Raw genomic sequence first — 15,666 nt, 5'->3', positions numbered from 1 at the left:
GGATCAACAATGCAACCCTGAAAAACACCACCATGTCACATGTTTGCATAGCCACTGTGAATTCAATTGTATGCAAGAAAGGTAGAACACAGTACACACTTTTGCTGCAAGGTGCTATTCAAAAAAATAAAAGTGAACAGATTCTATAGAAAGAAAGCAGCTGAAATGATTATGGCTGGTGTGAGCACACTATGATCTGGATGTTCAGCCATACATATTAAGGAATCAACATCTGCATCCACTTGAGCCATCACGTACATGAATGCAATGTCCACATTTTCAGAAACCAGGAATTACTGTCGTGTAATTGTGGCCATCTTACTGCACCTATTTCATCAGCACCCCAGTGAAACAGCCAGAAAGACACTTTTGCACATTAGAATGACCTTTCACTCACTGTTGCCCATTTGACAGTGCACTAGTGTGCTTTCTAATCACTATCTGGTGCAGAATTGTTAGCACATGAGGGAAAAGCACCTTTCAGGCTACCGTTCTGAATGTGACTTACCTTAAAAGAGCAACTGGCCATAACAGAAAAGGTGTTATTAAAGTGAAATATCATGAGCAATACCCAAAAACCAGGTGACAACTTATGTTTAGAGTGTCAATGTCGAGGGAAATGAAAATGCACCTCTAGCAAGACTAAATAAAGCAAAGATTTATGCTTGCATATAGCAGGCAACAAAACATCAGTAAATGCCCATACTGGAATTTCATTCCCACAAATATTTGTGTTTTCAACAAGTCCTCAAGGATTTTTTACCCCATTTTTAACTTTAAATGACATCAAATCGCCTCCCAGGAAAAAAATAAAACTGTTGTATATGGCTACCCTGAAATGATAATTTAAAATTTACTAAGCCCTTGTCATGTGATAAGTCACAATGTCTCAGCATTTATTTGTCAACCATCGGTTGCAGAAATCTATGAAGAACATCTCACAGTAAAGTTAATTATATACAGCAATTTTTGGGCATTCCTTGCAAGAATGTCTGGCAAATACTGCTTTTCCCCCAATGTTTATATCAGTGGGCTTCCCAAATTACTGCACTTGGCATGCAAGTTTTTCAAAGATCAGTGGTGTATGGCACTCATGGAATGGATATTGACAAATTTATTACCCATGCGTTAAGTGGCATAGTCAATGCCTATGTGACGGCCATAATACACAGTGTTTATGTATTTTACTAGGTTGTGCGAATACTACATTTCAGGTTTGAAGCTAATAGTGATTTGGTCAAATAATTTCTACTCTAATTCGAATAGCATATATCACATATTATAAAGCAAAATGAGCATATTTGTCATGGCCCAACTAACCTGCACAATATTTTTTTTTAATTGAAACAAGGCTAGTTAGTTCATTCAGTTTTTTATGGTGCAAAAGCAGCTAAGGCTATGCTGCGCCAGTCACAAGGTGTTCAGTAATGAACAGGGAAATGATGCAGTGAAATTATGCAAACAAGGCATGTGCAAATGTCATTCTTTTGGTTCAAGGGAAGTGCAAGCAACTTTTAATAGTAGCAGGATTTGACTTTTGGCACAATGCTAGTAAAATATGTTATGTTTTAAAATTATGTTCTATGTTTTAAAGTTATGTTTTAAAACCTGTAAAATATGTTATGTTTTAAAATTTACTGTACTTAGAGCATATGAGCCGGTATGACAAGCTTTTAAACTTAAATGATGAATCGATGTGAAGGTGATACGTTCCTTTAACCTTGAAAGGTGAATTCACGGTATAGCACCCCACTACAGTGAAAGCACCTTTACAGGGGGTTACATGCGGACTAATATACACCTATTCGTTCATTTTGAATACTTCGAAATGTCTAATAATTTAAATTTGAATCGAAGCAAATTTGACTACTGTAATATTTGTTCGAATATTCGAAGTGCTCGAATATTCGCACAAGTCTATATTTTATTAGTCTACCTATTTACTTAAACTCAAGCTTTCCAACACACACACACATCTACTTAATCAAGCTGACTTACGTGGCTGACGGCCCCGATAGACCTGCCTAGATCGGCTTGCCGGTTGAGGTCCTTCATAACTAGGCCAGTCCAAGCAGCTGCAACCAGTCAAACCAAGCTGTCACAAACCAGAACCCTCATGTTTCGTGCACCAATTTGTTGCACAACTGGAGCTGTGTTTATCCAACATAATTTTGCACTCAGTAACACAGGACAAAGAAAAGAGGCATGGGACAGCCTTCTGTTCTGTACCCCATCACTCTCTTTCACACTGTTCAAAATTTAGCTGGTATTGTTTACTAATCATCCAATGAGACAGTGCTTTTATTTCCTCTTTTTTTGAGAAATTATAAAGAAACGTAAAAAGAATGCCACCACCATCAACAGGTACAGCAGGCTCAAACCAATTTAAGTATAAATAGGAAAGGATTTGAAAAAAGGTTCTTATTTCAGATGGTGAAATCTTGCACACTAGTAACAAAAGAAACAATGATCCAAGGGCATGGAACGGTGCTGCAAGTAAGGTCACATATGATTTACCCCATCCTAATCATAGTACGCTGTTGACCTTTGGTGTTCTGATTGTACTTGTCTTATGGATATCCTGAAGGCTTAGATGGCTAATTCGTCATAGCCCTAAAAACGCAATCCCACATAATTAAGATAGACACAATGGACCAATCTTCAACTCTGTTTACTTCTCTACGTTTACGACGTAAAAAAAAAAAGAGCACTTTATTGGAATATTCTTATGCATTAAAACATGCTATAATACAAAAAAAACTACTTTGCTATTCTCGTTCTCGGGCAGTTTACAGCCCCGACCGCCACGGGCATGCCCGCGCACGCCGTGCAATGGCTGCAGCCGCCGCGTTTGTACGTAAATTTTATTTTAAGGGCTGGTTATAGCTGTAACACTATTACTGAAGAAACATTGCCTGAAATAACAAATACCTGTTGTGCTACTTCAGTACCCATTGCCATTACAATCAGTTCCAAAGTGCACTTCCCTTTCTCATGTAGCAGCGCGCTGCCAAAGTGCCATTCTGGGGGCGTAAGTGCACTCGCTTAAAATGACACTAAACTTGCCAGTGTGACCGGGGTATTAGTTGCAAAACTCCCCAAGTCAGCCAACTTGTCGCATGGCGCCGGAGCAGCTTCGGTTTGATGGCCCTGGCAGCGCAACAAGCTTCCGCTAGCAGACGAAAACGCGTAGTCTGCGTGGAAAGACGCCGGGGCAGCCACTCGGAAAGGGCTCCGTTGTTTACCTCACCGACATGTATATTATCGAGATTTGAAAACTGAGTAATATCTAGCAGCGGTAAGGCAAAGTCAGTAAAGCTATGGCTTTCTAGACTGCCCACAATAACTGATGTTTGGTAGCATACGAGTCTGTCCATTACACTAAGAAATTAACTATACGGCGCATTCCCGTAGCATAATTCTTTAGCTAAACTGGATGCTTGGGCATGCTGGTACTCTTTCTTTGTTTTGGACTGTGCAAATATTGCACGGTGTTGACGAATAAATCTTTGTTGTAAGTCCGTGCTGTTGTTTGTGTCTTCCTTTTTCTGGTGCTCCGTCTTTTTTGTGCTGTTTTCTTTCCGACAATTCTTCACTTTCACTTTTTTGAAGTGAGGAGTCTTCACTCTGTATCGCGGCTGTCGTTACTTGTCGCCGTGTCTGTCTTCTTCTTGTCCCATCCTAATAAGCACCGTTTTATTCGTCGTCTACTATGCACCAACAAGCTAATCAAGCATACTGCTCACTACTTGCAATTATTGAGTGGTAAAATCGCCGTGTGTACTGCACACCACAATTTCAGTCCTGCTACAGAAAGAAAACTTGTACTTATTTTACGCATACAATGCAGTGAAACAAGTTTTCAGATATTGCATGTATAGTGTGATGCACACAAACGGCACAATTTGTTTACAGTCTCAAGCATCAAACCTTATCAAAACAGCTCTAATGAACTGTAAAAAATTATTTACCGCATAATTTTTAGAACCACTCAAATCAAGGCAAGTTCGGGAATTTATCTTTGGGACGCATCCTTCGACGAGGCTCCTTTCCGCTGGCGATTTCAACCTTAATTTTTACCATTGACCATGTGAGTGAAAGTCTTCAGAATGTCTTCCTCAAGAAAGTGCATATCACATACACGTGATGTGTCGGGCAGTTTCTTGTCCTCACAATCGAGGAATGGTGCGATCCCACACCGCTCGCTGGTCAGGGTCACACAGGGCACAGATAGGGTTCAGTATAATAAAAGCAGTGTTGTACGGAACAGCGTTCCAAGGATCGCCCTTCCGGGAACTAGTTCCTTTTGGGAGGAACAGAGGAACGCCACCATTCCATTCAGGATTGGTGGAACTATAACGGTAACTTGTTACATTTACGTAGGAATGGCTGAGGGAACGGCGTTCCCTTTGTAAACATTCTATGGCATTGAACAGGCACGCGCACGCAGCACATCACTGCAGAGAAGGGCACATGGGCGACCGCGTGAGGTGCGAAAATCTACCGCTTGCTTGTCACGTGACTATGGTGTATCCTGGGTTTCATTTTTGTTGTATCCACGTTACACTTTGGTTCTACCCCTTGGGAGAGAGCGCCTTGCTGCATGCAGTGTACGTTTCCGACGTTTTATTGGTTTTATGTTCGCACGCTCACCGACTGCGATGCTTCGGCCCAGTACCTGGGTGTATTTTTCTTGTCGCTTGGTTCATAGGGCTGGCTCGAGCGTCCCTTCAGTATCTCTTGCATGCTGCTGGCAGCTATCAACAAATCTGTCTTTTGACATCAGTTGCGTGGATGGTGAGGAGGACAAACAACGCAGAGGACGCGTGCACCGCAGTGCAGCCTGTCCGGTGCCTTCAATGCTTGTGTTATGGCAGGCATTCCTTCAAAATGCAAGTTATCACCGCGGCTATTGGTCTATAATTTAAATATTATAGTTCAGTTCGACAGCCGCCGCACAGGGAACGTCTCTGTCACGCAATGAACGATACGCGCACATCCAGCGCTACATTCTTGTAGCGCCCGCTGAGCCTGCCGTCGCCCCTACGACCTCAGTTGACTTTGTTCTTATTAGTGTACAACACTGCAGTACCCTCAAGCGCTTCGATGGCACGGCTCTTCAAAATTGCCAACGAAGTGCTGATGAGAAAGCAGGTTCGTCTGTCGGACACCAGCATCGAGATGCAACTTTTCCTGAGTGCAAACAAGGGGCTTTAAAGTTTCGAATGCGTATCCAGGACATTATTTTTTACTCACACTGCAATATTGAATCACAACTCATTAAACACCTATTATTGTTCCTTTCGATGCAGTTTCCAGTGCAAGAAATTTAATTATATTGGTGCATGTGTGGAAATTTCTATTCGAATATCTGAAGTGCAGCATCCTGACTGCGCATTTGAAGACCAACATGGAAAGGGCCATACGCATAGCACTTGTAACAGACTAGCACTGAAATTGCAGTTAGACATGTATGTACTATGGCCAGTGTGCTCTAAAAAAATTCGTCTAAAAGCGTTTATTTAGATTTCTTTTATCTACATATAACCTGCTTCCGGTGATGTCAAATTTGTAGATATATATGTAGCCCAATGTAAGCTTTTAAATTGCTCACTTTGTTTCGCCTCAGGATTATCGACATTACATTCGGATTAAAAATTCAAACGTAATGTTAATGTAACGACATGTTCCAATGTTCGAAATGTAACTGGAACGCGTTCCTTTCGCATTAAAGGAACTTGTAATGGGAACTCATTTCAAGATTGGGAAGGAATGAGGAACAAGCTTTCATTCTTGTTTTAGAGGAACGTTTACAACATTGAATAAAAGGTTGGGCGAGTTGGTGTTCGTTCATGACGAAAAGGAGGCACGAATAACACGGCACACAAGAAAAGACGGACACAAGGTAACTTCTTGTGTGCCGTGTCATTCGCGCTCCCTTTTCATCGCAAATAGGTTTACCAAACGTCTCGGATTTCGCGGAACTGTCCCGACTTTTCAAACAGCGTCTCGAGCCATCCCAGTCGGGACAGCTATATGTCCCGGATTTATTATGGACAGTCCAGTTCGAAATTTTTATGCGATCCAACGCACGGCCGACAACGCGTGTCATACTCCAGAACATGAAGTTCTCATGAATCGCACGCACTAAGCAATGTTGTGGTGGCTAGTGGTGGTTGTGAAGGGCTTTAGCTACTTTGGCTGAACTTTGGTGTGAAGCGCAACAACTTTTACGAGTACATCCTCCAGCAAGAGGAAATGTTGCGAGCAGTACATAGCCAGCTGAAGTAACACTTCAAGTGGTCAAAACAATAAAGAAACAGTGGATGTCTGGAGGATACCGCAATAAAGAAAACTGACTCGCTGGCTCCCCATGTTAGTGTATATGGCCCCCCATCCCGACTCCCTTCATTGAAGAGTTGGTAACCCTCAATGGATTTGTCTGGAAGATAACGCAATAAAAAAAACTGACTTCGCTGGCTCCCCATGTTAGTGTATACGGCCCCCCGTCCCGACTCCCTTCATTGAAGAGTTGGTAACCCTAGGCAAAAAAGAAACGGGCGGTGTCTCGGATTTGCTGTAACCGCTCGTACAGCCAGGAACACAACATGTTGGCATGGTGAAGGCACACAGCGCACCCGAAGCACATAGGGCATGGAAAGCGCAAAATGGTTCCCGCAGGAAGCAGCCTTTCGTTCCATACCTAATGAAAGTGCTCCTTTCATGAGGGCAAGTGAAAGGGAGTTTTCATAATGCACTTGCTTAATATATTCTTTGTCGTAAGAAAGCATCAAGTGCTTCTCTCAAAAAAAGTTAAAAAGTGACCCAAGGAAGGTTTCAGAATTCGGCCTGAGCTCTTTCAGACGGCACGTGATGAAGTGTCTGTAATTGCGTAAAATTGACACATTTCAAGGCACTCTATATTCGATTTTAACAAAAATAAGGTCCTAATATGCTGATTTGTGTGTTATAGTAAGTAGTCCTAATTAAATTGTAATTAATCTCTATCCTCAAGTCATTCATGCTGTGTTTTGCATAAACAGAAATCAAATCTCAGGCTAGAAACAGCAGAAATTCGTTTTCGGTTATGTTCATTTTGAGCAAAGAAATATTCTACTTTACTGTATACCGTATAAAATACAACATCTATTAGTTTTGCAATCTCCTCTCTATATTTCATGCAGCTCTCTATCCTGAGCCTCACAAAAATCAATACAAATCTCTGATCCAGCTATAAAGGTTCCTGTGCCCATTTCTGTGTGAAAGAAACAGATAAAAATGTCCAGGGCTTTTACGTGCCAAACCATGAATGATCATGAGGAAAAAGAAAGAAAAGAGACATACAGTTCAATGAATTCAAAGTACAGTGTGAAAGCCAAGGTTCAAATCCACACACACAAAGGTTAAAAATTTGTCATTTTTCAAGGATGAATAAGGAAAGAATAAGTAGCAATTGATAAGCTTCATTTCATTAAGACTTCCACTACACCAAATTCATTATTATTACTATTTTCTTATTACAGGTGCAAACACTTAAATAGCAATAGAGCATGCAGTACTAGTATTTTTCCCGAAAACATACATGCTTCTAAAATCCTCGCAATACTTCTTTTATCCAAGAAAATTATATGACGGCAGAGAAATTCTTAACTGAGATGGCTGCACAACTATTCCTAAATTCAATCTTATGTGACAATTGAGGTGACTTATGTAGGAAAACCAGCTCGGCCTTAGTGATCTTGAATGTGATGTTCCGATTAGTACTAAAGTCTCCTTTGAATTAATGGCACAAAGAGATCACTGCATTCCTTCCATTACCAGAGCAGTATCAAGATTTAGTAATAGCGAGTTCTGTAGGAAACTACCATAACTAATATCGTTACACTTATATCTCAAAGCCCTAATATGCCTTAATGTTATATTTTTAATGTCCGCTTTTATTAAATGACCACAGGTGCTTTCAATTCAACACTCAAAGTTTCATTTTTACTTACCTGCCAACAGAGAAGAGTCCAGTGAGGTGTGGACGTCGTACTCGAGCACGGACCTACACAGTGGTGTCATCAGCTCAGTCAATGATCAGTTGATGAAAACAGTGTGTGAAACCGAAAAACCATACCCAAAGAGAAATTTTGGCTGGAACCAAACCAAAATCAGTATTAATAGGAAGTCTCAACTCAAACTGACCTCGTTCCAGTTCCAGACATTCTGCAAACCAGTAATGCTGTAGCAGCTTCAGTACTCCACGTGGTATGCCTTACACTGTTTCGTGCATTATCAGTTTGATAAGCAGTTACAAATATAATAATAATAATAATAATAATAATAATAATAATAATAATAATAATAATAATAATAATAATAATAATAATAATAATAATAATAATAAGTTTATTTGCCATCTTTGTGAGATACAGGTGGGGGATTGTCGAAGAAATGCTGTCCCCGGACAGCTTGACTAGCCTTCAACCCTTTGCATTTGGCAGTGAGGCAATATTACACATAAACATATATATATATACACATACACTTTTACATAATTATACAAACACAAAGCCACACACATGTGCATATATACAGCAATGTTCGGCAATAATCTCCTAAGAAGAGTAATGAATTTTTATTTTACTTATCTATATTGCAATCATGCTGCCATAACCTCTGCATGCTGAGTATACAGTTGGATGTAAACTAACTTATGCAGGTATTAAATATTGTTAAAAAGATATTTCAGCCATGCTCATCAAGAGGGGAATTCACCAGGAATGTGTTAATGAACTAGGCTTGTCCAAAGTGCTTAGGAGGTTAAGAAAGCCCTGAAGCTATGCATGCCTCATGTAGAAAAAAAAAACCTTATTTAACTGTCCTACGTTATCTAATTGAATTAAAGCCCTAAAAATTCACTGTCTTATCGTAAATTGCCAATCATAGTGACAGAAAACTTTGGTTATTCTTACCACCGTGCCTTGGCTTCTTCTCCCTGAAGTCTTTTTTAATGAATACAATAACAAGTGTAATAGTAGAAATTACCAACATTACAATGACAGCAATGTGAAATGTGTTTATACATACCACACATGCTCACTATACATAGCAGATGAAAAAGCCTAGCAGAATTCACAGGAAACGGGACAATGCTGCTGCTGTTCCCGATATCAACAAAGGTGTCAGCTAGGTACACCACGCTCCAGGCTGTGCTATCAAGGCCAGTGCAGACACCTTGCCCCTCCCCTACACACACACGCACACACACATTACATAATAAAATGTCCTTGCACCAACGTAGAGTGAGGTACACAATCAATGTGCCCCTAGCAATGCCAGTATCTCCTACTCTGTACAGACTTCATTATGCCACTTCACCACCCCCCAACCCTCCAGTGATTCTCCTCTGCTTCTCATCCTCATTGTGTCTAGGAAGCCCACTGAAGGAGGGCTGGCAGGAAAGCCTTGCCATGGGTGACAAAGCATCAAGGACACCCATGTGCAATGTGTTTCCTTTCATCCTTTTGACCAATGCCAGACAGCAAAGCCCTATGACACCAACAGCAACATAAGAAGTAATCGAAGTAGACACCCTATTTCACTAGTTGTTAACCTTTATTTTGCCAAGTACTCTATCCCTCAACCTGACCCATTCTTCTTCTTGTATACCAATAAATACTGTCTACACCAATGTTGCTATATTGAGCCATTGGCACACTGCACAGGTACACCACAGGAGTGACATGTCCTCCTGCGGATGCTGCAATGAAGATGTGCAGTGCTCACGTGAATTGCACTTTGTGCATTCTCTGCTTCTGCCCGCATGCAACTCAAATTAATTAGGGCAGCCTTTTTCTCAGCACCCTCAGCACTCGGAATATGATTACTGGTGCTAATTGCAAGGGAGTGAATTATTCTATTGTAAACACTATGACACTTCTGCTTCGTACTGCTGAACTAATCTGCTGAACAGAAAACACAGCTGAGTGGCTTGTAGGAGAATGGCTTGGTGATACCCGTGCGAGCTAAGCATATTGTTTAAGCTTACCTCCAGAAGGATAGCTCGTTAAGGCATGAACTGTGGAATATCTTGGGAAAGTACGCATTTTTAAGTGATATAAATAATGAACACACAGATGCGCTTCGTTCAAACACATGCGGATGCATTCATATGGCAAGCATTGTGAACGATGCAATTCCGTAGCACAGGCCGAGTACATAACTGAATCGAACATATTATTGTTATTTCATATATTTTAAACACCTAGTGCACATCATGACATTTTTGTACCGATGCATGCATTAACTGTAAATGTTGGTTCTGTTTGCACAAATAAACATTACGGAAAGAGGAAAAGGACATAAAATGAATGGCAACAAATCGCAATGCCTAGAAAGAAAAATCAGGTGCGTACAATCTTCACTCAATACAATGAGGGGCAGTTAGACCTCTTTTATACACCTTGCAAAGCACTGTAGTGTGTATGCAGACTTCCTTCCTTCTACAACTGAACTTTTTCTAATATGGCTGCTCAGTTCTGTGAACGTCACTAAAACTTCCTTTCTATACCTCTTTTTCATCCGTATTAAGCTATCCTTCACTTGTTTGGGCCACAACGTCATATGAGAACATCAGGAGACTGCATATTTCACATAATTTCTAATACGGATTATTTTCCACCTACTTCTGACCAGTTTAAGAAATTTAGTATTATTACTATCAAATTTTTCTACAATTATAGGCTCCCACACATTCAGGGTACCGAAAACTGTTTCACTGTTTAGTGAAATTTGTACATATGTGCCGTGCAAGGGTGTGCAGACCCTTGTCAAGCCACATTAGTGTGGCTTATTTTTTTGCATGCCTGACATGAAGATATTGATGTTAAATAAAGAAACTGAATTCATGCTGTTGACGTACAACCATGGTAAGAGACTGGCGCAGGCCTCTCGCCAAGATAATTTTTCACCTAAAACAAATCGCCATGAACTCTTTACTTGCAGACAATAGTTATTTGCCTCTGCTTATTCACTACTACATTCATTTGAAAGAGCAGAACCCCACGAGACCGACATCAGTCCTGAATCGGTAGAGTGTGAAAGGGTAAAATACATTGGCTAACACCAAGCAGCACTTCTTTATATTTCTACTAGCTAATTATGAACAGGAGTCGATTTTCAATAGAAAGATCTCATCTGCAGGCGTGCACTACTTAAGCCAGTAAATCTGATGGTAAATGTTCATACTGAAGATGTGCAATGCTTGTGGCAATTTATATCATCAGTCACACTCCTGTTGCTTCTGTGGAGTAATAATACCTATGATATGCTCAGTAGCAAATGTTGCAGCGGCAATATTGGAGTGTGGATGCGATAGTTTGCAGAGTGGTGGCACACAGAGCATGTGCAGTGTTTCTTTGCAGGATCTTGCTCTGAATTTTTAAGTTGACAAAGAGTATAGCATGAAAGAGAGCAAAGTGCTTTAGATGCATATGTTAAATAAAATTCAAGATGTCCCATAGTTGCTGACACATAATGCACCATAATAAATCAGGTATACTTACAATTTTCTCAGACGATACCTGCTGAAATAAATAAAACAAAGGCACTGTCAGTAGGCCTGATAAAGCAAAGCTACAGCAAACAGACCTACTGTTCAGCAAACAGACCTAATGTTTGCAATCATGTGCCTAGGCATGTTTCTAAGAAAACCAAAAAAGCACATCTTCAAAATGCTTTACAAGAAGACAGCCCTCAAAGCACAGGAGCAGGCAAAACAATCTGTTCAGGATTGTTTATTACAGATTTTCATATAGTGAAAAGAAATCTCCATGACATCAAATATGCAGGAAACCTTGATATAACAACAAAAACCTCAGTATAACAAAGTACAAAGTTTGTTTTTCATCATTAAGTGATGCCTCACTTCATCCTGCACCTCTTTCAAAGCCAAATTAAAAATATAACTTCTCGTTTACAGAACAAAGGTATGCTCATATCTGCAAATGTGACAAATGGCACTCTCATTCCCAACAAGATCGGCGTGTTCTGAGCCAGTGCCTTTAATTAGACAATAACTAGCCACGAAAAATATTTTGACTCACTTGAAAGGCCCCAAAAAATATGCTGTTAGTCTTGTTTGCCTACAATGTACCACATTTCTTTAAAAAGCTATTCAAGTTTTGCGAAACACCCAGTATATTATGTTATACAGCTCTTATGGGCCGCATTTTCCAAGCCCAAGCCCAGGCCAGGCCCCACTGACTGCGTCGAAGGCCTACCCGAGCTCGCCGCTAAAGGGCTGCGAGCCCGCTCGGCCAGACGTACAAAAACAAAAGACCGGGCCCGGCCCGGCCCGACATTATGGTTTGCCACAGGGACAAGACATTTTTTTCCGACATATGTGAAATTCTATTCAACATATCAAAGTGAAACATAAGCAAACGACACATGACAGTCCTCTATACTCAGATTACAAGCTGTCCAATGATTCGGGCTTCAGTGAAGTGAGGCGCTCCTGCATCACATATCCTGCCAAACTGAAGTTCCGTTTGCTGCTCATTCTGGTAGCCAGAACTGCCAATATCTTTTTCGCAAGCATAGCAAGCTTGGGATATTTAGACTGCTTGTTCTTCCAGAAGTTTAGTACCTCAGATGCAGGACAGGAGGATGATTCCATGGATAAATAATCTCAAAGCTCATCTTGTGTGCTCATCGCTCCGTGCTGGAAAACAATTCCGGTGCAACATCTGTTTTTGGGCTTGATTCGGGCTTTGCACCTGGCCTGGCCCACTCGATAAAAAACAAACTGGCCCGAGATGAGAAGACGTCTGCCTACCCAACCCCAGTCCGCGGGCCAGGCTTGGACTTTTGGGCTACCCGGAGCCCGTGCACACCTCTAGTGCAAATAGTGCCAGAACTGAATTGAATGGAACAGAGAATACTTTCTGACTATTAAATTTGATTTTCGAATATTTGTGCCACACCTCAATAGTTGCAAAAAACCCAGGACAAATTACGGGACACTAACTATGAAATCTGAAACTATGTGTTTATGTAATAATACGTACCCCAACATTGTTGATGTAGCTAGAAATTGTAGAACAATTTGTCAATTAAAATATTTCATACTGAACATGTTCTTTTTTCTGATCCAGATGTGTTCAACAAATGTTAACTGTGAATTCGATGACAATAATGATGCTTAGGTTGCTGCATTAGTAATGTATTATTTAAATGTCTTGCAATGTTTTCAAAAACTGTGCTGTGTGTACTCAGGACATGTCTGTTCTACTAGTTGGTAACTTGTGAATTCCATGACCTCCGCTGCTCCGGCGAGGTAAAGGCCTAGTTAGGAGGTTTATGCCCTCCTTTTGCCTTAAAGTGCCCCTAAACCACTCAGAGTTCAAAGACGAGGGAGTGGTTTCTTTCTCGCCTTCACTACCCTTCCTACAGGCGCTATCGCCTCCTCACCACTTTTGTCTTCATAAAACTTGTGGACAATGTCAGCACTAAGCGTTAATCCCATCAGGATTTTGCACTTTTCAGCTACTCAATGTTATGTCTGCTTGTGCAGTCGTAAACGCACAAAACGAAGTGAAATCAGCTGATAATGCAAGATAGTCATGCGAGACAAAGAAGAACAGGCATTCAACTGCATGGCAAAGCAGGGTAGGAGAAAATTCACAACTGATATCTATTGTATATGGACCAGTCGAGAGCTTATATCCTCATGACGTCACGTGAACAGACTGCTTGCATCATGAATTGAGCTGAAAAGACTGGAAACGCCAGGAGAGGATAACGTGCTCGTTCTTAGTATTTTCAGAGGTTGTTTAGGGGCCTTTAACTCATGTTATGCCCAAATAAATCAACAACCTAATAACTATACGTGACTACACATTGCGTGCAGACCACATTCGCAAAAATAGGCAGATAGTGCTTGCCTTAATTCATATTACATTAATTTTATAGAAATTACAAGCTTAACTGGTCAACTTACACTACTGCTTAAAACTACAAGATACAGAAGGAATTTACAAATGCAGGAAAATTGCAGCAATAACCTCTAACAGTATTCTATCAGTAGCTGGAGCAACAGGCATTTGTACTAGCACTGAATGGTGCAGTGAACAACCCGGCAGCAACATACCTGTTCAAGAGGGCGTGGATGCTCAGAAGATGCTTGAAAGAAGCCAGGAAAAACAGCAAAGTGGTTGCTCTGCGGCAGAGGGTGGGTGAGGCTAAAGTGGCGCTCCATGAAGGCCAGCATCTTCTCTGAGGGCTGATCAATGGCTAGCTGACTTGCAGCTATTTGCTCCGTCTGGAGGACCACGCTGGTGTCAAAGCCTGTCTGGCGAAACTTGGACACTTACCTGGGCCATTTTATCAAAGAGGCGTCTTCCGTAGCCTTTCCGCTGCCTACTCTGGTGCACATAGAAGTCCAAGAGGCAAAGCGGCCGCACCTGACAAAGTCGGCCGTGCCCATCTCGTAGAAACAGCTGCTTGAAGCCCACCTTCAGCAGGCCCAGCACGGTGCCACTGAAATTCATAAGGATTGCACAAAATCACATACTCGAGCAAGGCGACTAGTTCAACATGCTTTGCCGGCAGTATGACAGGGAAAGTTTAACGATTGAGAACAAAGCGCTTCACACAGCTAGACAAGGTGCAGTTAATATAAATGCAGAGTAAATATCCTAATGCCTTACCCACGAGCGCTTGGCTCGACGAGAAGGTAGACGCGGTGGCCCGAGTTTCGCAATCGGTCGCTTGTGGTCACCGGCGCTGGCAGGCCCTGCGCCTGCGGCCATGCCCGTCCAGGCGTCACAGCGCAAGCAACACTAGGCACGGGCGACTCACCGCGCAGGATGCTTGTCCCAAAGCATCGATGACGAGACCCAGGCGCTCCTGCACTCTGGCGAGGAGAGGTAGAGCGTTACTGCAGCCCGTCCGCCAACCATGTTGTAACGCGCTCGCTGTCACAACCATCGCGCCTATCTTCGCGGCGTGCGGAGGTGTCACGCAGCGGTACTTTGGCACTGAATAGCAACCATTTTCTTTTATTTATTTAGTTAACGTCGCACACTGCTCATGTTGACAATCATGTTATCGGGAACGTCAGTTCAGGCTGAGCTAAGGGCTTACTACCATCCTCAGTACATCTTAAAATGCAAATGAATTATGGCGGTCGAGCGTTGTCACAGAGCATTTACTCTGCTGCATACCTACACAAGCATTGTATTAAAGAAATTATGCCAGCTTACCTCGAAGACGAGCGAACACACCTATGTTGCTCATCATGGGGCAGGTCCCGTAACGGTCCTACTTTAGACGCATCCCTAACTTTTAGGTCATTTTCGATAACATTAAACTCGTATTCTAAAAAATCTACGCTAAAAGGAAATTCCATGCCGGTATAAGCGGCAAGAGCATGACATAGGAAACGGTACGGGAGAGAAAAGCCATGCAGGTGTACGATGAGCCTCGCGGAAGCGACGATTGCTGTATGCTACTGAGTTTTGGGTTTTGGTTTATTTTGGCTTTTGTTGGCCATGTAGAGGAGACTCTAAATGGCTTGACAGTGGCTAAGGTTTGTTTCCCATGGCTTTGCCCGTTGCCACGAACGCTCTCGTTGCCATGGTTGCCGTGGGGCAGGAAAATTTTTCATCCTGCACAATG

At 41.8% G+C, this 15,666-nt stretch overlaps 1 protein-coding gene across 1 annotated transcript; it reads right to left on the bottom strand.

Annotated features, from left to right (window-relative positions):
* Window positions 1-1,998: 1,998 nt before the first annotated feature.
* On the bottom strand, window positions 1,999-15,516 carry LOC119378785 (alpha-tubulin N-acetyltransferase 1-like; the record flags this gene model as incomplete). Its single annotated transcript, XM_049411818.1, has 9 exons — window positions 15,252-15,516; window positions 14,848-14,902; window positions 14,697-14,788; window positions 14,361-14,526; window positions 14,138-14,308; window positions 11,550-11,570; window positions 8,958-8,987; window positions 7,995-8,047; window positions 1,999-2,075 (listed from the first exon to the last, which is right to left on the bottom strand). Coding segments are annotated over exons 1-9 (811 nt in total), but the record flags the coding sequence as incomplete, so codon positions are not given.
* Window positions 15,517-15,666: the final 150 nt, after the last annotated feature.

Source organism: Rhipicephalus sanguineus, unplaced genomic scaffold (assembly GCF_013339695.2).
Source record: "Rhipicephalus sanguineus isolate Rsan-2018 unplaced genomic scaffold, BIME_Rsan_1.4 Seq980, whole genome shotgun sequence".
Taxonomy (NCBI): Eukaryota; Metazoa; Arthropoda; class Arachnida; order Ixodida; family Ixodidae; genus Rhipicephalus; species Rhipicephalus sanguineus.
This window is presented reverse-complemented; position numbering and strand designations above follow the sequence as displayed.